Source organism: Pelobates fuscus, chromosome 3 (assembly GCF_036172605.1).
Source record: "Pelobates fuscus isolate aPelFus1 chromosome 3, aPelFus1.pri, whole genome shotgun sequence".
Classification (NCBI taxonomy): domain Eukaryota; kingdom Metazoa; phylum Chordata; class Amphibia; order Anura; family Pelobatidae; genus Pelobates; species Pelobates fuscus.
In genome coordinates, this window is record NC_086319.1 from 120,662,709 (window position 1) to 120,686,546 (window position 23,838).

Consider the following 23,838-nt stretch of genomic DNA (forward strand, 5'->3'; position numbering starts at 1 on the left):
ATCTCCTGGGTCCCATTATCACCCAACACTCTTCTGCCAGTGTACTGGAGAATAATACAGTAGGGACCACTTATCAGGCCCCTACTAAGTATTTTTGAGATTATTTTTGAGGTGATCTGTTATGTTCACCAGGTAGAGAGAGATTTTAAATTTTTAAGAATATTTGGAGCTGGTAAACCTTAGCTTCAAATATTGAAAACCAAGTGGTAACTAGCGGATAACAGCTACCGTAATAATCTATAGGAGTCATTAATATTAACATCTGTTGGTAATCCCTGCTGCTTTTGTTGAAATTATGCAGTTGAGAAACATCTGCAAAGTTAGCAGACACTTTAGTGAGGAACGGCTGGTTGGTAGAAGTTGCCAAAAACATCATGACAGACCAACTGGTCACCTGTCCACATCCCAGTATGCACTGCTCACTAACTGCTAGCAATCAGTTATGTGCTTTGCATTGATGGTAGTGGGTACACTGAGAAAATGAATGAACACTGCTCATCAAAGTAAATGGTTGTTTTTCTTTCACATGCACAATCTTTTTTTTTACTAATAAAAGGACATTCACAAGTTAGTATGTTTATAATTATCATTTAATGAACACGTTAATGTATTACATGTATAATGCATTAGAAATATATGATAAATCTACCTATAACCCCTGAACACCGCAGCCAAATGTACAAGTTGTGAACGAAACAAAATGTAAACAAAACCTGGCATTTGCGCTATATGTCTGTCAAACCGTAATTCACCTCTTTCATATTAAATGCACCCCCCCTTATTATATATCATTTTATTCAGGGGAAACAGGGCTTTCATTTAACATCAAATATTTAGGTATTGAACATAATTTTATATAAAAAAAATTTTTTAGTTCTATGTGACATTTTAACTGTGGATGTCAAAATACTGTTTGCTTTTACTGCAATACAATACACATATTTGTATTCAGCGATGTCTCACGTGTAAAACAGTACCCCCTATGTACAGGTTTTATGGTGTTTTGGGAAGTTACAGGGTCAAATATAGCGTGTTACATTTGAAATTGAAATTCGCCAGATTGGTTATGTTGCCTTTGAGACTGTATAGTAGCCCAGGAATTAAATTTACACCCATAATGGCATACCATTTGCAATAGTAGACAACCCAAGGTATTGCAAATGGGGTATGTCCAGTCTTTTTTAGTAGCCATTTGGTCACAAACACTGGCCAAAGTTAGCGTTAGTATTTGTTTGTGTGTGAAAAATGCAAAAAACGCCAGTTTTGGCCAGTGTTTGTGACTAAGTGGCTACTAAAAAAGTCTGGACAAACCCCATTTGCAATACCTTGGGTTGTCTACTATTGCAAATGGTATGCCATCATAGGGGTAATTTTCATTCTTGGGCTACCATAGGGTCACAAAGGCAACGTAAGCAATCTGGCGAATTTTTATGTGAAAAAAATGAAACACAAGCCTTATATTTGACACTGTAACTTTTGAAAACACCATAAAACCTGTACATGTGGGGTACTGTTGTACTCGGGAGACTTCGCTCAACACAAATATTTGTATTTCAAAACAGTAAAAAGTATTGCAGCAATAATATCGTCCGTGTAAGTGCTGTTTGTGCGTGAAAAATGCAGAAAATGTCACTTTTACTGGCGATATCATCGTTGTAATACATTTTACTGTTTTGAAACACTAATATCTGTGTTCAGCAAAGTCTCCCGAGTAAAACAGTACCCCCCATGTACAGGTTTTATGGTGTCTTGGAAAGTTATAGGGTTAAATATAGTGCTAGCAAATTAAATTCCCTATACTTTCGGCATGGGTTGTCAGGCAGGTCCCGCTAGTTGTAATTAATTAGGATACCTAATTATGTAAAATTATTACATAAATATATGTGTAGAATTAATATATGTATATATATACATATGTGTATATATACGTATATATATATATAATTTTTTTAAAATATTTGTATTTATATATAGGTATATATATATAGTGATATATACGTATATATTTATGTATATAGATATATATATATATTATGATATATATATTATTTTGTTCTACGTGTATTTTGATATAAATATATATTAATATCACAATACAGTTAGAACGAAATAACACATCTATATATTTTTTAATTATTTATTTTTAAATATTTTTTTAATTTTATTTTTTTATGTATTTACATATATATATTTTTTTATATTATATATAAATATATATAACAATAATTATATATATATTTAATCAGTATCAGTCTACGTGTGATTTGATATTCATATATATATATATATACGTCGTGTATGTGTAAATGTGTGTGTGTGTGTGTGTGTGTGTGTGTATGTGTATTTATATATACTTAGATCATATATATATGATATATATGATCTAAGTATATTTTATTTGTAACTGTAATTTTTTTTATTTCTTTTTTTAACTAATATTTTATTTTTATTACAGGGCAGGGGGCAATGACAGTGTCAGCCAGTGATTTCACATCACTGGCTGACACACAGGATCAGTGATCACTGTGACTGCCTGTCACTGTGATCACCTCCTGCAGATTGGGTAATTGACCACAGGGGGGAGTGCCTGGGTGGTACAAGCACTCCCCCCTTCCAATCTGCAGGGGGATCACTGTGCCAGTTACATGTGTCAGCCAATAGGCTGACACATGTAACACTGATCGCAGTGACAGGCTGTCACTGCGATCAGAGAGCTCTGAGATCGCAGTGACAGCCTGTCACTGCGATCAGAGAGCTCTGAGATCGCAGTGGCAGCCTGTCACTGCGATCTCAGACTTAGCAGATCGCGGTCACTGACCCCAGGGGGACTGCCTGGGGGGCCAGGTAAGTCCCCCGACCGCGATCTGCAGAAGGGGAAAGCCGCCGGCCGCATGTGTCAGCCGATTTCAAATCGGCTGACACATGCTGAATACTGGTCGCAGTGACAGCCTGTCACTGCGATCAGAGACTGCAGATCGCGGTCACCGGCCACAGGGGGGGTTGCCTGGGGGGCCAGGCATCCCCCCGACCGCGATCTGCAGCGGGCGATTAGCGCCGGCCACGTGGGCGGCCATTATGGCAAGGACGTAATATTACGCCCGCCGGCGTTTAGAGACGGTTCCTGCAGGGCGTAATAGTACGTCCTCCGGATTTAAGGGGTTAAAGTGGCTCTGTTACTTTTGGATTCTTTGCATATTTTGCCAAGAACCCAAAAATGAAATGGTCACTTTGTATGTGACAAACTGAGTAAGAAGCTAAAGTGAAGCTAAATTTAATCTCTTGAAGCTGTCCATCTCTGGCACCACCATCTTCCTTCTGGCACATCCTTCATATACCAGGAGTCAGTAACTCTCACTCTCACACAATTCACAGGAATATAACACTGAGATCTATGATCAATCTAGTAACAGGTTTACAAACTGACAAAACTTTTTAAACTTTTGATGACCTCAGACTTTACCATAAAACGAACTAGTCCCTACTTTGCCTTATGTTATATGATTCTGGCCTCAATAATATTTTTGGGTAAGCTTTTAAAATTATATTATCAAAATATTAAAATGTCAATATGTAAATATATATATATATATATATATATATATATATATATATATATAATATAAAAATATCAATATATTAAATGAATATATCATATATTAAATACTTTTCAAAGTGTATTAAATATTAGGTCATTCTATATATATATTATAGGGGTTCAGGGCACTTGGATATCAAAAGTGTAGGCAAAAGTCACTGATAATAAATTAAGGAGGGAAGGTACCTGCTTGAGTGATATAGTTGCCTTGCTTCCTAAAGCACTTCTAAAGTAATCACTTCATCTCGGTAAAGTGGTCTGGGTGCAGTGGTCCTTTAGTTTTAAACCTGCAATGTAAAATATTTAAGTTTTTTTTAGAAACTGTAATGTTTACATTGCTGGGTAAAATCTACCTCAAGTAGCTGGCAGCCACTAAAGGTGCTTCCGCTGAACTGACTAAGCAAAATGAGGTCACATGATATAGAAGCTCATAGGAAAGCTTTCATTTTAGTGCTTTTCTATAGGAAAGCTTGGATGTGATGGTAGCGCGTGCGGTTAAAGTCCCCCAATGCTACTCTATGAGGAGCATTGAATTGGACTATCACTGGAGAAGGCTATGCCTCTTCTATAACTTCGATGGAGTTGGAGAGGGTGAAGGAGTCTCGGCATATAAAAAAGATAAGTGAACAGGGGAAGGGAAACCACTAAATTAGAAAGGGAAACTATAGCATTAGGAACAAAGGTTTGTGTTTCTAACGCTATAATCTTCCTTTAATATATAAAAAAAAAAAAAAAAGTAACATGGTGGAACTCTGCCTATAAGTAGGTATTTTTATTTATTTTGCAATCATGAGTCCAGCAGGACAGGACCGCCTCAAAACAGCTTGATGCATTATGCATCTTGTGTCTTAATCATGATTGCATAATTAATTAGAATACATTCTTTCCAATACTTTGGCGTTGTGACTGTACCTATTTCTCTAAATCCATGCTTAATTATTTTGGATGCATATCTTTAAGCCATTCTTTAACTCAATACTAATCCAATAACTTTGTCACTGTGCAAGCTTCAAATACACTCTACATGGGCATAGGCATGGTTATTCACTTGTAAGTTGTTGGGTCACAATTCAAAGTTTAGTCTTAGCCTGCTGAAAAAAACCCATAGCTGATTTGGAGATTTTTTTTCTGTTTTGTTTATTTTGGTCACACTGTATGACAATGAATCTAGGGAAAACTTTTGTATTTTTGTTTATAATTATTAGATCTAATTTTTGCTGGGCATATATTTTATGACTATTTGAGTTATATATAGTGTATTGTTTGCAAGTAGCTCACTCTATACTGGAGAACTTTCAGGCATTTTCAATCTAGATCACTAGATATCATTCTGACATTCATGCTAGAACTTCTTATTTCACCCTATCACAGACTGTCGAGGATGTTAGTGAGATGTTGAAACTTGTTTTGTTGTTCTCCACAGGCATTTCTTGTTTAAGACATCGTCTGGAACTACACCTTTGTTTAGCAGCTCATCTCCTGGATATCCTTTAACATCGGGAACTGTTTACACTCCTCCTCCAAGGCTCCTGCCCAGAAACACTTTCTCCAGAAATGCCTTCAAGCTAAAGAAGCCGTCCAAATACTGTAGCTGGAAATGTGCTGCCTTATCGGCTATTGCTGCTGCAGTTCTTCTAGCGATATTGTTGGCGTACTTCATCGGTAAGTCATCTGTTCCTTTCATTTTGAATCAAGGTAGTGTGCAAGTAATTTGCGGAAAACGTCAGTAGTGTTAAAAGAGGGTTAGTTGTCTCCATGAATGAATATTTTTAGTGTTGCTGGCTTTTGTTGGAAAATGTTCTTGTTTCTTCTTAGTTGCTTATTTTCTGAAAGCGGGAAAGATTCCTAGATGTGGTTTTTAGAAAGGAACAAATCTGTCTTGTATCCAAATATCCTCAGTTTCTCTTAGTGAGCTGGAGTGAAAGTGTGAAAAATATATTTGTTCCAATTCACGCACAGTAGTCATTATATTGAGCATATTGTATAAGATGATCTTTGCAGGATTCTATAGTCTTTAATGGACATTCCGTAGACTCCTATCTATTACTCTTATGCAAGCATGAGCATACAATAAATATACACCTTCTGGTATCTTTAAAAAACTGAAGGGGGTAATGGTGATGTGGAATGTGATCTAAAGGTAAGAAAATTTGCTGCACACATTCTTCCCCAGGCACCTTAAAATGCTATAAGAGGGTATCTTAGCAAAAAAGACAAGCATCAAGGAATAAAAAAAAAAAAGATTAAATTGTTGACCAATATCTACTATAAATTGCACATGTTCTGCAGAAACAAAACATTAAGTGGCAACCTACATAATGCTTACATACACACTTAAATGTTTTTTTATATAAGCCATTCTAATTACATAGTATTACCTACAGTTTGCGTTTTTTGTTGTTTTACCATTTAGGATATAAGTTGCTTGTGCACTGTTTACCCAAAGTGCTTAACTTTGCATTTTTCTACATTAAATTTAAACTCCCAATCTATCTAAATTCCTCTTCAGCAAATTCATATCCCGCTCAAATTTATTACTTTACAGAATGTTGTGTTATCTGGAAACACTGAAAAGTGACATTAATAAATATGTTAAATAGAAGTGGTCCCAGAACAGAACTCCGAGGGACACCACTTAGCACATTTGTGCAGTTTGAAAATGTACAATTAATGACAACTTCCTGTATCCTTAAGCCAATGTTCTACCCAAGAACAAGAATTTTCATCTAGACCAATATCTTTTAGTTTTAACTCTAACCTATATCAAATGTCTTGGCAAAATCCAAATGGATCACATCCACTACAAATATAAGTTGTGGTTGGTTTTGCTCTCTTTGGCTATCACTTTCCCATATCTCCTTTTTGCATGCATTATTGGCTTCCTTATATCTTATGTAGGATGCCTCTGATTTAAATAATTTAAATGTCCTTTTCTTGTTTTTTCATATAGTTTTCTTCCCCATAAGTCACACTGGTTTCAATGTGTTTTTTTTTATATTTATTACCCAATGGTACATACTGAGAAATGTACCTTTATCTTCATACCTAATATTTGTATAAAGATATTTCATTTATCATCAGTGTTTTTTCACTAAAGAGTTTATGCCAGTCAATATGTTGTAAAGATGCCCTTAATTTATTGAAATTTACCTTTTTAAAATGATATATTTTAGTATATCCTATGTCCATTAGCTTTTTTGACTTTATTTCAGTAGACACCATATTGTGATTACTATTTTCCAAGTGCTCCCCTACTTCAATGTTGGTCAAAATCTATTTTATTGATATGCTTCATTTACAATTATGTTCTTGGTGTTCCGTTGAATTTTGAAACCTACCCAATCTGCTCACTTGAGGTTATGTTCTAAACTTTAGAACCTTACCAGACCTGGCCGAATCCATTGGTCTGTAATCATACCTCATCTTGTAGTGAAGAGAATAACGTTAAGTAGTTGTTGGTTGTTTTTTTTAATTACAAATGTTTTTTTTATTTTTTATTTTATTTCCCCTCAGGCCATATTTCCCAATTAGAGCCCCTATTCTCACACTACAGCCCCATATTCCACCACTACAGCACTTATTCCCTCCTTTATTGCCCCCACTTCCCCCAAAAAGCCCCAGTTCCCACACTACAGCCCCAATTTAAACACAACAGCGCTTATTCCCTCCTTTGTTGCCACACTTCCCCCAAAAAGCCCCTGTTCCCACCACCACAGTCCTTATTCCACTACAGCCCCATCCCACCACTACAGCTCCAATTCACCCTCTACAAGCCCCTAACCCCTAACTACAGCTCCTGTCAAACCACTACAGCCCCTAACCCCCAGCTGCAGTTATTATCTACCCACTACAGCCCCTATCCCCACCGTATAGCCTCTATCCGCCTAATTACAGTCCCAAACAAACCCAATCAACACGCTAGAGCCCTGTTACAACCCCTATCCACCCCAAATACAACCCACTTAGCCCCTGGTACAGTCCCTATTTCCCCACAACAGCCCCACAACAGCCCCAGTCACACACCACAGCTGCAGTCTCCCACTAAAGCCTCAGGCCCCCGCATTACAAACCTTATGTAACACAATGATTTACATATGGGTGGTGCATGTGTGTGGGCCTGCATGTGTGTGGGCAGGGCTTACATAAGTGTAGCTTGTAAGTGGGCCCTATGATCTCTTATTGCCTACTGGCAACATGAGTTGATAGTTCACCCCAAATTCCATCCTCTGTATGCAATCTGTTATTATACTATTACCCCGTTTCTTGTTGTAGTTTTATTTATTTATTTTTACTGAATTTGACTATTATTGCCCTTATTGACATAACGTGCTATGTAAGGATCTGTGAGAAGCCCCTAAACTATCACTAGAGCACATATTCCCCCTCTAAATCTCCTAACTTTTATAAAAAGTTTATTTAATGCATATTTTGTCACTTTTGTGAAATATTCCAAAAATATTTTAGTTAACATGTAGTTGCACTTGACTTTCCACACTGATTTTTGTAGCTATATTTATTCTAGACAACCTTGAAGATTTAAGATATTATTTTCATTTGTTTTTAGTCTCAGCTAAAATGTAACTTTGGAATCTAGCAAGGTACCAATTAAGAATTTTGTGGAGTCATAGCACAATGGATTGTAACGTGAATGCTCCAAACAATGATTTGCCGAATTCTTAATAACAGGTTCATAACGATATATTTAAGTATGTTAAAATATTGCACAAAATACAGGTGGGTATACAGGAGAGAGACTGAAATGCAAGGTCATCCCCGCTTGTTGAATGATCTAACCTTAGTTAGATAGTGTTTAATCTGAACTGAGTGCAATTATCTATGCTGTACCTACAATAAGCATCTCACCGATACCAAGCACAAGGCTCCGCATGAAATCTAGCAGTCCTTCCACAAATGGATTTTTAGAAAGCTATATATCTTGATTAAGCCAAAGCTCACTGTGCAATGCCTTTGCATAAATCAAAAGCTTAAAAGTGTAAAAATGACAAATTGAAAAACTTTACTTAGATGAATAAGCAGACTCATATATCTTTTCCCATCCAATATTTCAAGGCATACAGTTGGAAAAAAAATCCAAAACATAATACTGTATATAAGATATATAGATTGCATTTCAGTAATAATAGTGATATCGTTATTAGATTTCTGATTCACACAGATGGTCTCAAACCAATTCTATCTTCCAGCCATATAACACTGTAGTCCAGTGTCTGAGATAACAAAAATATTTGTTTTATTAAAACACATTGGATATGTTTTCTTTGAAACTTATGAAAATAGTGTATTAAAAGTAGATAGTTAAAGAGAAGATAATATATAGAAATAAAATAAACAATTTAAAAATGGTGGGTTATTTTTACAAAAAATCAATATATTGAAAGCATCAACTTTATTAAAGCATCACTGTCATGCCGAACGTACCTTTCCCTAATTGCTTCCTCTTCTCCCCCTCTCTCAGGATCTGTTCTTCATTTCTCCCAGTCTGCGCTAGTTTTATTTAAAACATAAGACAAAGTAGGCACTATACCCACAATTCTCACCTTTCCTCAATGATCTCGCAATGCCTCCTTTCACTATTCCCGAACGTCCTGTCATTTAGACAGGATGCTGGCGAAACTACCGAATTTCGCCATAACAGAATAAAAACAGTTTGTTCATTCATGTTAAGATGACAATTGGTACTTTTAGGTCAGTTTGAAATTTAATTCGAATGAATTAAATTCTAATCCATGCTGCGGCTGCAAGAGGGGGGTAGGTAGGGCTATATTTACATTTCTTGGGTGGGGGGTGACTAGGAGCTTGGGGACCGCTAGTCAAGTCTGGGGGGGTATTTTTACATCTAGCCCCCACCCGTCGCCCATGGGTGGGGGCTGGGGGGGTACAATAGGTCCCCCTATTGTCTTTTAGGGCCCCCACCTGCCGCTCATGGATGGGGGATGGGGGGAGACAATAGGCCTCCCCACATTGTCTTTTAGGACCCCCACCTGCCACTCATGGGTGGGGGCCAGGGTGGACCCTATGTTCCCCATTTAGTTGCATAGCCCCCACTCGCGGGGCATGGGTGGTGGCTAGGCAGAGACATTGTGTCCCCCCTGCTAGTTAATAGATGCCCCACCATGGGCTGCTCACTGTTTAGTAGACATGCCCCTACTCACGGCACAGCGAGTAGGGGGCATTCGGGAGATTTCAATCTCCCTTATGCTAATAGGGGGATCATATTGACCCCCATAGAGTGAGGGAGGACATAGGGGCTATGAAGTGGCAGGGAGCACAGCTCTCCTGCCGCTTCTATTTTTACATATTACAAGGAGGGAGCTGCACCCCGTTAGCTTCCTCCTTGTAATAAACTGAACGAACGAGCACCGATGGTGTTTGTTGTTCTTCTGAAATTTCTTTTCATTTCTTCATCTTTCTGACGAATTAATGAATAGACTAAATTCCCGTAGCGAATGCCCCATTGTTTAACTGGGCATGTGTGGGAATTTCATAGTGCTATCTAGTGTGGACAGATGACGTATCCCACAGGGATATCATCTGACCACACAAAGATGGCGGCACCCAGGACCTAGGTCCAGGCAGAAAATAAAGATGAAAAATAGGTAATATGCAGGGCTTAGGGGCACTTGAGGGTGACAATGCCGCTTTAAGGTGTGTTTAAAATGTCCCCAATAGAACAACCCACTAAAGATGCAGGCATTATAAGCAAGCAGTGTCATGCCTATGTATCTAAACAGGCATGAGAACACTCTAATAACAAGTCTACAGCATCGTGAAATATCTCCAACATTAATAGCCTCTTGTTCTAAATACACCCTAACACTAACTACTCCTTAATTAGGAAACTATAGGAGGGGTTAAAGCCCCTGTTCTTTTGCCACATTGCACAAAAGAGTCTATTACTGACTGCCGTTGCATGGCGGAACAGTATACAGTATACAGTGATGTAGATATGAGGTCAAACACTGTCAATTATTTTTTTTACGTTTTGTGCACTTGATATTTTACTAGATCAGAAGCCTTTTTGATAATTTTTCACCGCATTATTCAATTGATCATAAAATAACAATACAATTATATAATCAACCAATCAATACTAGTAGTGCATACATCTAAAGTTTCAATTATGAAATTATGATAATTTGCACAAATGGACTGTCATTACTCACTACATGGATGACACACAGACACACACTACGTGCATCATTGACACTAATGCTAGCACACAACTTTGTAGTGACTACACGTAATTAATCACTGGCAAAGTATAGAATGTTAAAAATCTTGTTACTTGACTTTCAAACTCTACTACTGTGTAAATTACTATTCCATAGAGTAGTGGTTAAATAAGAATACATTTTTAAAAATATATTATACACCTTGCAGCAATATTCATTTGTGACATTTAGCATGTGTGAATCGAAAGTATGAACCATTTTAAATAATATGTTCAAGAGATAATTAATGCTTGGTACAGGTAAAAACAATAACTTGACCTAAACATGCAAAAATATGATTTATATTTATCAGTTTTACAAAGATTAGTCACATTACACATTTTCATTTCTAAAAGAATCCAGAGCGCTGATTCATGCCTGGAATCTTAAAAATCTACATTTCATTTTCTTTTATCCTCAAGTTATCTGCCATTATATTTTCACGCCCTTATGTTCTTTAATTGCGTTAGTCTCAATGGAGTTCAGATAACATTTTCTGCAGAAAATAAAGATTCTGATTTTCTTTTTTTCCAAGCATTTAAGACTGTTGATGGTAAAACTATTAATAAATAAATAAAAAAAAAAAAATAGGTCTAATCATTCTTACAATAATTGTACATTTATTTATTTGATTAACTAAAAAAAAAAAGTCAGGTTTGTTAACTAACTGTTTAAATTATGTAATTGTAAACTTGAAGATTTTTTTTTTAAAAAACAATATTCATGTCCATCACAGAGAATGTTATAAACTAATTGTGTTTGGATGTTTAAACATCAGCAAAGGAAATGTTTAATTAATGCCACCAATGTTATTATTGCTCTTTAAACTGGCCTACAAGACTAGTGATGGCAAGAAACTCAAATGTTCTGTCAAATATTTTCTTTTCAAAGATTTCAATGTCAGTTCAGTTCAACCGAATGTTGATTTGGAAATGAAATCAGGAGAACAATTGGAACTCTTTGGTTCGCTGATCAACTGAGGAAAAGCAAGGAATAGAGGGAAAAATAATTGAAGATATGCATTTTTTTTCTAAATTTATATATTCGCTATTTATTAAATATTGCATTGTATCTACTGTTTTCCCTCTATTGGTTATTTCTCACTTGATTAGTGAATAAATCAATATTTAGTTGATTTCATTCATCAACTCAATCATCTTTTTTCCCATGAATCATCTCTTTTTTTGACACCACAAGTCGAATCCAGAACAATGATACTCTCCATCCCGAACAGCATAGCACCTTCAGTTAGTCTATACTTTTCATACATTTTGTCTCGAAATTCTGGATTTTGCCTGAAAACACAATTATCTCAAATTCAGTCAAACTGCAGTTCAGTACAAAACAAATCTCCAAGTCTATTGTCCACATTTTCTCGCCTAGCAATATTAATGGCCCAACGGCTCATTTCACTGCCTCCACTATGGAGCTTTCTTCACAAATTTAGCTATATACTGATTTTATACCTGATATTCTCATCCCCACAACATTGTTTATTCTTGTTTGCTTTTACTGATTACTTCCTATAGCTTGTTAGATGAATCTATTGCCCTTGTTAACATTTATAATATTTATCTCGTATTATGTATTAATTGTCATATCCCCATTACCAAATTGTCAAGCTCTACTAAATACGGAGGCTAACATTGTATATGACAGGGATAAGGTATTATATACCAGTTCAGTAAAGATGAATTAACACAGTACAAAAATATGTCACAGTGATTTGCAATGTAAGACACCATGCTGTGGCAAAGGGGGATTGAAATCACTTTGTAATAATAAAATGGAATATTGAGCAAAAGTTAAAAAAAATATATGAGACTGAATATTGCATTCATTTTAAGACAACTACTAGTAAAAAATACTGTGATGAGAATGTGGAGACTTTATTTCAGGCGTGATATATAATTTTAGTTGAGATCTGTCAGTGAAAGGTTGTAAAGAAGAACTGAACTGTGAAAACATCATGAGATATGGGCATAATAAAAATCGAGGTGCATACATACAGATAGAAATATAGGAATTCATCCATCCATAGATCAGTTGTGGGTGGTGAAGTTTTAAGATGGTGGGGTGCAAGACTCCTCCCCTAGAATTTTACTCCTCCCTATACTGTACAGAGATACTCATACAATAAAACAAGCTGGGCACTGCATAAGGACATCTATAAAATACACAGAGCTTAGAACAGTACATAGATAACCAGATATAATAGATGGAGCTGGGCACACCACAAATATAGAACTAAGTATAATACAGATAAATAACCCACAGAACTGGGCACAATATGGAGATACCCATAACTATCTAACACAGCCAGGATCACTGTGATTTATTACAATACAGAGTTGCAATACAGAAATACACATGCTATACAATGTAAAATACTCTAGCTCTTTCTCACTGTCTATCTTCCTAGCCCTCTCTTAGCTCTCCTTTACACAATCTCATCTTTAGTAGTGATCCTGATAGCTTTCTATTAAATATTTCTGCTGTTATGAAAGATGTCAGCTACTACATTAGCTCTCAGTACACAGTGTACACATGGTTAAAACAGCAAATACTTATAAACACCTTATTACCTGTTAGCTGGCAATATAATTAATCTGCAGTGGTAATATAGAGCCATGAAGTAACTGGTACAATAACACAATCAACAATAATTACATATTACAACATAATGAAATTAGAATCAGATCAGTCCTCGGAGTCACAGCTCCAGTCCTATAGTTTAAAGCTTCACACTTTTTCAAATATTGTGAGTGTCTCAGGTCTCAGCTGTAGAGTGACTGAACACTTTGAAGAAGATGGTCGTATGTGCAGTAGGAGTTATTAAAACTATTATTGGAGGGGCTCTGTGTTGGAAATGCCCACCTCCCCTTGTCACTCCTGGACTTCCCTGGCTTTATATATATATTAATTAAATCCTTGAGTAAACTCACTTGCTTACTCAGCCCTTAGGTAATCAGTGGGGCTATTGGGATGAGAAAAAGATACTATTATACACTAACATTTGGCAGGAGCCAGGAGCTGCTGTTGCTGTGCTCTCTCTCTCTCTCTCTCTCTCTCTGTTACTTCCAAGATGGCTTCTTCTCTCTCCTGTGGGCACTGTAACCCCAGCCGCTTGAGCAATCAGCCAATATAGCACCTGAATAGAGAGGCCAATAGTATGCCTTCACTCATGGGCAGATGGCTCTGTTGCCTAAAGGGCAAATCAATGGAAATTCTTCAAAATTCATATTAAAGGACACTAGGCATGTGCAAAACCTGCTGAAACATGGCATATTTTAAACAATTTTTGACATGCCTAGATTCTCTCAAGTAAATGTCTCCATTTGTTTTGAAGTTGTTGTGGTGCTTTACATCGTTAAGTACGGCCTTTCAGTATGAAACGCATCACATATTTAAATATTTTTCATTGCTGCTTGAGAGTTCCAATGAGAGTTCCCAGCTGGCTAATGGCAATTTTCACTAATGTCAACGCTGTGTATTCTTTACACAGAGGGTCCTTCATTGACCCTGAGCACTCTGCTGATGCTCTTAGCCAATAAATGACTGTCAGAATTGGCATTCAGATCCTGCAGCTCTACTTAAGTCAAATGCACATCACCCAACATTAAAGGAGGCACGATGCCCAGCAGGACCCAGGTAAAAGGCAAACCATTGCAAAATCGTATGTCCCATAACAGGAAACGGGTTGAGAAACTAGGGTGCATAGAGCTCCCTGCAGTTAGTTAAATTTACTGTAAATCTAAGATAGCCGCTCAGAGTTTTAAATCAGGCTGAATGGAACCAGAGTTCCAAGCTGCTTATATCAGTTGGTTTCATGTTTTGTGTGCAGTATATACATGCCACACTAATGATATGGACTGAGCTTACTGAGCTGTGGACTACACGTGCACAGACAATAGCTTTGCATAGGACTTAATTTAACCCCATTCAGTAAGCAAAGAACTATGGGTAAACTGACAGTAGCCATGGTATGCATTATAAAATAGGGGGTAATCTGTGCCCCATGGTTTACTCTATTTTATTTTTTATAAATATGAAAGCAACAGAATGCACACAAGCTATTATAAATAAAAATAGAGAATGGGGAATTGAATATTATATTGATAATCCCATCACAGAGTTCTAGTGGCATCATAAACCACTCAACCTTTGGTCTTGCTACCTATATCTTTCAGCTTTTCTAAATCAATACTTGTCTTTCACATCCATGTGTATCTAATAATATATATGGAGACTGTACTAAATAGGAAAATCAGCATTTTGGAATATTTTTCCACTAAATTATGTTGATTTAATATTTTAGGGATATTTTATCACAATAAATCAACACAACTCACTTTTTGTACAAGAGATTCGTAGATAAACTTTTTCTTTTGATGCTTACCACACCAATACTCATTCAATATTTCTTTTTTACATCCACCTTTTTCTTTGTATGCACATTAGAGTCTGTGGGTTAGGCAAACTTGAAATCCCAGTTGCTGTGTTGTGTTCGTTTTCAATTTGTATTGTTATTAATTCTGGATTATACTGTTTTTTTTTTTGTTTATAGCAAACAAAAACAAAAAGAAAAATGGAAAAAAACAAACACAGAAACATTCTTACCCTTAAACCCTTAAACCGTATAAAATGTGCAAACAGTGAAGATTAGGAACATACGAATAGCGAAGTAACTGAATCTTGTAGTATGAAGCATGCATTTTCTTTGCAGATTAAGTTCCAAAGGATGTTTAATTATTTGGAACAAAACACAGGGCACAATAAAGCAGTAGTCACGGAACTGAATTAATTCATAATCACCAATAAAATGGGGCTTAAAGAGTCTTGAGTCAACACTACAATGCTTGGGACTTCTGAAAGTGCATTATTTCGTTTACTTAACTCCAATATTCATTAGGTTGCTGTCACTTTGAATTTCAGAGATATGCTAAACCAAAGTCAAAAATGTGGATTAAAGCAGTTTGCTGGAAAGTCAGAGTACAAAAAGCCAATCTACTGGTCCATTTTTCTACAATGTGTTGAAAAGAATACAATTGAATATTTAAGTTAAAGAAACATTTTTAAGTGATTATTGCGGACATTCTTTACTATCTATGTCTGTCCGTTATTATGGCATAGACAATGTACTGAAAAAAATCTAAAATGTTTTCAGTTTTTTCTTTAATTACAACCTTGTAAGTATTCTGTGTATAGTGCACATTAGCTTAAGTGCATCTCATTCTACATTTTGTGAATAGTGAACGCAGTTCCCTTTATCTTATAAGGAATAAAGAATTAAAGGGATATTTCCAAATAACAACAACAACAACAAAAATAGATATATCTCCAATGAAAGCATGCATACATTTATTTATTAAATATTTTCAAGGTAGGAGATCTGGGCAATTATCTGTCTCTTGATTTTAGCTCCATAAAGTTAAACAATTGGGGAAGTAACAGGACCGGTTGTTTTATTGAGGGTGTGTAACAAGGTTAGTTTATAACAGTGCCAATTTTCTTTTGGTAAAATAAAAAAAAAAGAGGACACATTCTTCACACATTAAGCACTTCAGCAAGCAAAAGTGCTCTTGTTGTTTGTAGGGTTCCTTATATTTTAATTTTGTATTCATATTATTCTAACCCAAGCTAAACCTAACTAACCATAGCTAAACCTAACACTACCAATTTCTAGCTAACCCTAATTTTTTAATATATTGGCCTCCGGGTTGAGTGAACATTGCAAGAGCTAGTCACAGTGATCATATTGCCTTAGCTCACAGCAAAACAAGTGATTAATGTGATTGACTCCCTGCATGATAAGTGAGCTTGGAGGCCAATCAGTCAGTATTACTGGAATGCTTCTCTAGTGAGGCAGCTAATAATTGCCTATTGCCAGTTTAACCCAGCATGCACTTCTGCAGTCAGATGTGAAATGTCAAACACAGAATAGGACTGCTGTGATTGGCTTTCACACATGTCTTATGGTATATGGTAGGGTTTCTAGGCTATTAGTGGACAGCCTCATAATTGAGGGTTTTTAGTAAGAGCAAACACACTCTGTGATTACTACAATTGCAGAGAGTACTGTTCTTAATAAACGCCCACATGCCTGCTCAGACAGATGGACTTGGGAGGTCTACACATTGGTAATCTGTTTACATCATCTTTAGACAAGCTTTATGGCAACACATTAAAGGCAACACATTACAGAGTATGGCAGTCGTCACAAAGTGCATAAGTGGCAGTGGCATATCCTGTACAGCGGCCGTCATAAATGGATTAAAATAGCTATCCAGGTTACAAAATTTTAATGGAATTTTTTAAATGAAATTTATTGATAATTCATTGAAACATTTGCTAAAATTTAAAAAAAAATTAAAATGAATAAAAGATAAATAAAATGTTGCTTACATTTGAAGTTGTTGCATCTACAATAATTTCTCAGCCTTTAAATGTTTTTGATGGCCCCAATTCAATTTTCATGCCAACTACTTTTTGACAGGTTCGCGATCTGTAAAATGTTAGTGCTTAATGTAAGATTAGGGTATATTTTTTATAAATCCAGTATTGCTAAAAGCAATGTTGTAGATTTTCGCAACGGTTGGACTGAGATGGTGTTAACATTGGTAATGACTTATTGGGAATGTGTCAATAAATATCAAATATGAGATTGCATCTAGCATATTTTCCTCAGAGCCAGAATTGACATGGCTTTCAGAATTTCATCAAACAAACATCAGTCATTTTATGCTTCCACATGCGCACGTTTCATATCTGGAAGGCTTTCTATTCTTGCTTTTAGTAAAAAGGTTTTTCTTTTTTTAATTATTTAGAGATAACAGTGTCCTTGTGATACCTTTTGGATTGACACAGTGCTATTCTTGATGATATCTAGTGAGCAGCAACACAGATTGCTCATAGGAAAGATCATATTTATAGCTGTCAGGAAGATGAGAAGAAGATTGTAATTCAAGAGCATCCTTTTACAACAATGAATCATGAGATCACCATACGATTCCAATACAGGAAGTCCGAGATACACACCACTCAGATGTTATGATGATTTGGGACATAAATTCTGAAAAAAAAAATATTCTGCAATCATCTCTTGTACTGCTACAGAAGGTGGTTGGCTAAATTTGACGAAATAAAACTTATATATGTGGTTGGTCAGTAATGAAAAAAAAATGACAAACAATTTCTTCTACCCTGTGAAATGTTTCTAGTGACAATCATAGATACTCACAAAGGCCACTCTGTTTGTGGTACCCACAGGCCCATTTTATTAATAAAAAAAAATCACAATTTACTTTGCTCTGTTATGCCAAAATATGGTGAATTCAGATCAAGTATGTTTTATCCTGAAAGAGCACACCCAGATATGGCATGATGTCAACTTTCTTTTAGGAACTAGAGATATTTAATTCTATGTTTAATTCATGCTTATACTGAACGTGGGGAAATCACTTTTTTAAAGAAACAATACAGGCACCATAACAAGTTAATACAAATTAAGTTGGTATGGTACCAAGAGGTCCCTGGTACTTATCTTTTTATGAATGGGAAACTGATTGTCTGAAAATATTAACTGCCTGCAGCAATGTTTCAGCATTTAAGCAAGAGGAAGGACAGAGGGGCAAAAATATCCATGCTGGAACACAGACTTTGGGGTTGAACAATATGAGAACAACTTGAACCCTAAAGTTGTTATGGTGCCCAAACTAGCATTAGATATGACACTAATTAAGTATACTAGGTTTTTGTGACCCCAGGTTAGAAGCATCTTCCCTTCTTTCCTTTAAAATTCTGAATGGAACTCGGCTGGGGTCTCTGCTTTTCCCTTGCAACTGATTTCTAATGATTGCTATTAGATGCAATTCAATCACATCTAGAGCTTAAATACGCCTACACCCAACTTTTATTTAGATTATATGCAGAATATATATTAGCCTGCACTGGACTAATTCCATTTGGATACACAATCAACCACTCAAGGAATGAAGCCTTTACTTTGATCCTCCTTAACCATCTCTTGAAAATGATTCACTTGAATGTAGATTTTAATGGAGTTCAGCTTGTCTTCAATATTTATCTATCAAACTAGCACTTTTCCCTTTACAGAGCAATCTACCCCCTTTTATTGTGTTTTCTGAGATGATCTCCAGAGATGTTGAACAAACATTGCTCAATGATGATGGGGAGAGTGTTTAAGATGAAAAAAAAAGAAAGAAAGAAACAATTGGCTTAACTTTGCCGGTAGTGTCATTCATTGTAATCACTCGGTTGGTCTCTCAGGGAGGTAGTAGAGTGCTGCACACTAGTATCTTGATACAACAGAGCTCTGTGAGGGAGGTCAGCTAGCCCCCAATATAAATCCAGAAGAATAGAGCCACATGCTACACAGTTCAGGTTGAAGAGTTTTTGGGACCACAATAAAATATACTTGACTCTTCACTCTTCACCCTGCACTGTAAACCCTGTGGGTCTATACTTTTGGGTCTACCCGGAAGGTTTGATTTTGCCTCTTGAAATTGAATAATCAACTTTGTTTTCCCGGTATGCAACTCTCGTGATGAATTCTTGAAAAGGGTTTTAAAACACATCTGAACAAAACATATCCTACTCTAAGGCAACTTAATGTACCATCCCAACATATATTAGATAGGGATAGGTATACTATAACAGCATTGTCTGAGATAAGTTATAAAGAACTAGGATTCATTAAATCAGTTTCACACCTGTTGAGTATGCTCATTGATCAAATAATTCAGGTTCATTTGAAGCCCTATTATAAAAATAAGTATTGCAATAGAAAAGCCATTATGGTAACTATTACCTAATCCCAGAATAAGCTCATTCACATATAATGCATGGCAACCTCGAGAGCAAAACAGAGATCTGTTCCTATTGTTCTGCAAATCAAAGCTAAAATATGTGGTTTGATGTAGTTGAGCATCCCTTAAAGCTTCTTCACATGACACCCACTACTGCTTGCTCTCTTTTCTTCACTACTTGTCAACTTCCTTTAGGTTCAAACATAGGCCTCCATTTAATATTTATTGATAAGCATTTCAACTTAATTAATGTTTTTTGATACATTTTTAAAATGAATTAATATTTTTAAAAATATTATAATATTTTTTGATTTATTGACATATTTTTTATATCTGGTATATTTTTTTAAAGTGTATTCATTTACAAAAATCATTTTTTCTGAGGAAAACAACTGTTTATTAGCTTGCATGATATAGTTGTCGTTGTATTTGACCACATACTGATTTTCCCTGGAATATAATTATCTGCTGTTTTTGTAGCGTCACATTTTTCTGATCAGTAATAATTGATGTGGAAAATTCCTTTGGAAACATATATTTTTGCTTCAGTGTTAAACAACATATATAGTTTGAATAAATGAGAGATTCAGATTCAATGAGAAGTCCAGTGTAAATGGCTTGTGTTCCCTTTGGGATCGCAGGGAGTAAGTGGCAAGACTTGCAGTGGAGGTGGAACCAATTGCCATATAGCTGGTTTCTGGAGTGCCGAAGGTTGCCTAACCCTGCACTAGAGTGTCTGCTTTAAATGGTCCCCTTCCTCATCACCTGCACCTCTACAACTTGGATGGGCAGGTCAGGAGCACAAAAGAAGGTGCTTCAATCCTCCATCCATGTCTTGGAAGCCTTGGCATCAGTACCAATCAGATGGAATATCTGGGTCCCAGATTGCATTTGGATTAGCATGGAGATCTTAGAGGTCACTTCAAAGTATCACTGATTTTTTTCTTTCCTTTCATTTTCTATGTGCAACAAATACTCACAAAGGGAGGGGAACAAAACCTAAATTACACAGATCTTTCCTGTTTGAAATACTGAAGAACCTAAACACATTCCAACAGACAAGCTATGGAACGTTTACTTGCAGATCTACAATCAAATTGAAATGAGGCAGAGTGCTGTTTTTTATTTCTTCTTTTTTGTCAGTGCAACATTTTCTTTTATGTTTATTCTGAATAATTAACGCTATTTCTATTCATCCTTTGAGAAGCTTAAAACTCCTGCTAAATGACCTTTAACTAAAAATTTCAATATACAAATTAATATTATATCAAGTCACTAAGTGCATGAGATTTGAATTATGCTGTTATAGAGCTAGCATCTTCACACATAGAAACCTCCAATTATCACCGCCATCTGAGGAAAATGACTGGATTGTTTTTTCATGATAAGGTAACATGATAATTATTCAAATATATACCACGGAAAAAAAATGTGCATTTAACTTAGAATACGTCTTTAACTCTTTAAGAGCCAATAATCTTCTATGCTGTCAGATGCAAACCTCGAATATTCTATTTTACATTGCATTAGCCAACTCAGAGCCTCCCCTTTCAGTCGCACGTTCCATGACAAATGGTTTTTAAGGACCAAATTGCTATAATGCCACAGATCATCATTATTGTTTTTTTGTGCTGAGGTATTTTGGAGGGGGTTGGGAGGGGGGGCAGGAATCGACAGTTTCAGAGCACATTGTCAGTAATAAAGCTTGCAGTCTAACAATAGCTGGACAAAAAGTGATTGTCTTTGCGTAAACAGAAGACAGCAATATAATCCCCGTTTTGCATGATAGCAAAGTTAAAATGTCGTATTTTTGGTGCCAGTGTTGTGTATGTGTGTTCAACACTTAGCTCAGGTTGACATGGTAACCTGGAGGATTAGGAGTTGTCTGATTCTTGAAGTTTCCATGGTAATCTCAGCTCTATGATTAAATCCCTGCTGGTTAATAGTGCAGGTAAATAAATGGACATTCCACTATATAACAGTAGCCTGATGTGCATCCATCTGCAGTACATAAAGTCCAGATGTGGTTTGGGCATGGGTGTTTAACTCTTCCCATGCTAAAATTAACTGCAAAGCAAATAGGTCTGCAAACCCTTGTATTATATTGTTTTCCACCTAATGCTCGTCATTTGGAAAATGTCATATCGGTTTATTTGAAAATTAGTTCTTAAACATAGATTTTTGAAAAAGGAAACATTCTAAATATTATACCTAAAATTACATGAAAACTGGCTCTGAATTTTGCAGCATTCCATATTGCTTTATAACATTACATTTATATAGCTGCGTTGTATACCAAGTGAGAGTTACATATTTGAATGAAAACCAGTGGACTGTTGCTTAGCTCAGTGGAGCTCAGTGGAGCTAAACTCAAGTGTCAGCAATTGCTCAAAGCACCTGCCTTGCTTAGAGCTGAAGTCTGTGATTGGACAGCCACAAACGAAGGTTAGAAGGGGAGGACTTGCAAAGGCTTCAGACAAGATATCTGCAGCTTTGCAAGCTGTTTTTTATATAACTGAAAATGAAATGGTGCATAATTAAGTGCATCTAGGTTTTCATTTGGGGTATATCTCAAATAGTGATTTTTCTTTTTTGGATTAGGGCAGTAGAGTGTCCCTTTAAAAAGTATTAAGATAGCCAGCACGATTATTCCATGTCTATTTTGTCTACTGTGTGGCATTTCTTTGATTATGAATTATTGATTGACATGGGAAATCGCCTGCATTTGCTTATAGTGGTAACCTTTAACCTATTTATTTATTGCTTCTACCTGTGTTTGAAAAATCTAAATGCTAGAGAAGAGTGTTAATGGTACACTCTAGGCCAGAGGTAGGCAACCTTTTAGCCGCACTGTGCCGAAATAAGATTGTAATGTCCCGTAGTGTGCCAGTCCTATTTTTTTAAATTGAGGTGTGTATGTTGCCGTATTCTGCTTGTGTTATTTATACTGCAGTTACGTTGTATCATTGTGCGTACGTGAGCTATTATATTGCATATGTTAATGAGTAGTTTGTGGTATTGTGTACCTATGAAAGTGGGCTGTGTATGGGGTCTGCTTGCAGAATTGTGTGTGGATGGATGTGTCACATTGTGTGTTTAGTGGGGTGTGTATGTGTGTGGCTGTTTGGGGTATTGCATGTGAGAGGCTGCATGTGGATTGTCAGTGGTGTTGCGTTTGTGCAGATTGTGTGTGTTTGTGTGTAGGCTGTTCATATTATTTGTATGAGGGGAGGGTTATTGTGAATTTCTTGTATATCTAGCAGTATGGGTGGCTTATCTGGGGTCCAGTGGGGACCAGGCTGGCCGGGCAGGAGCTGCAATAACTGTTGTGGGCTGCTCTACTCCAGTGTGGATTCCCATTCACAAGTGCTGGAATGAAGTGACCTGAGATCACTTATTCAACGTGCTGCAAGGCATAAATTGAGGATTGTCCTTCATCACCTTTTCGTATTAGCAAATATCTGAAGTTTCACTGGGACTCCTGATAAGCCAGAGCATGTTTGGCTCTAGTAGCCTTGAGTGCCATGCAAAGACACCTTGAGTGCCGTGCATGGCACACGTGCCATAGGTTGCCTACCCCTGCTCTAGGCACTATAATCACTTCATATCATTGTTGTGGTTCTAATGCCTGGAGTTCCCTGGTGTAATTCTTCTGTTAAGTGTTAAACCATTTTCAGCCACACACAGTCTGGCCTCTGTTGGAGAAATAGCTAAGGTGGATATTACATTCCACTGTAGTGAGACCACTTCATTCAGTCTCTTTGGTCTTCCCTGCTTTACTCCCTGCACAGAAGCAGGGAAGACCAGGGAGACTAACTGTTGGCTTTCAAACACTGACTCCAAGTGCATGTATATATTGATCAGGCACAAGATTAAAACTACTGACTGGTAAACCGAATAACATTAAATATATTGTTTCAATGGCACCAGTCAATGAGTGGGATATATAGGCAGCAAGTGAACAGTCAGTTCACGTGTTGGAACCAGGAAAAATGGGCAAGTGAAAATATCTAAGTGACTTTGACAAAGACCAATAGTGATGGCTAGGTGACTTTGGCAGAGCATCTCCAACATGGCAAGTCTTGTGGGGTGTTCCCAGTGTGCAGTGGTTAGTATCTGCCAAAGGTGGTGCAAAGAAAGACAACCGGTAAACTGGTGTCAGTGTCATGGGTGTCCAAGCCTC

General features: G+C 36.6%; 1 protein-coding gene across 2 annotated transcripts in view; it reads left to right on the forward strand.

Moving 5' to 3' along the window:
• TENM2 (teneurin transmembrane protein 2) overlaps positions 1-23,838 on the forward strand; it is a 2,177,747-nt gene that overhangs the window by 1,774,267 nt on the left and 379,642 nt on the right. For both annotated transcript variants that reach the window (XM_063447436.1, XM_063447438.1), the window contains one exon: positions 5,019-5,257. In XM_063447436.1, coding sequence (XP_063303506.1) covers positions 5,019-5,257 — 239 coding nt within the window. The remainder of the gene's footprint in view (positions 1-5,018; positions 5,258-23,838) is intronic.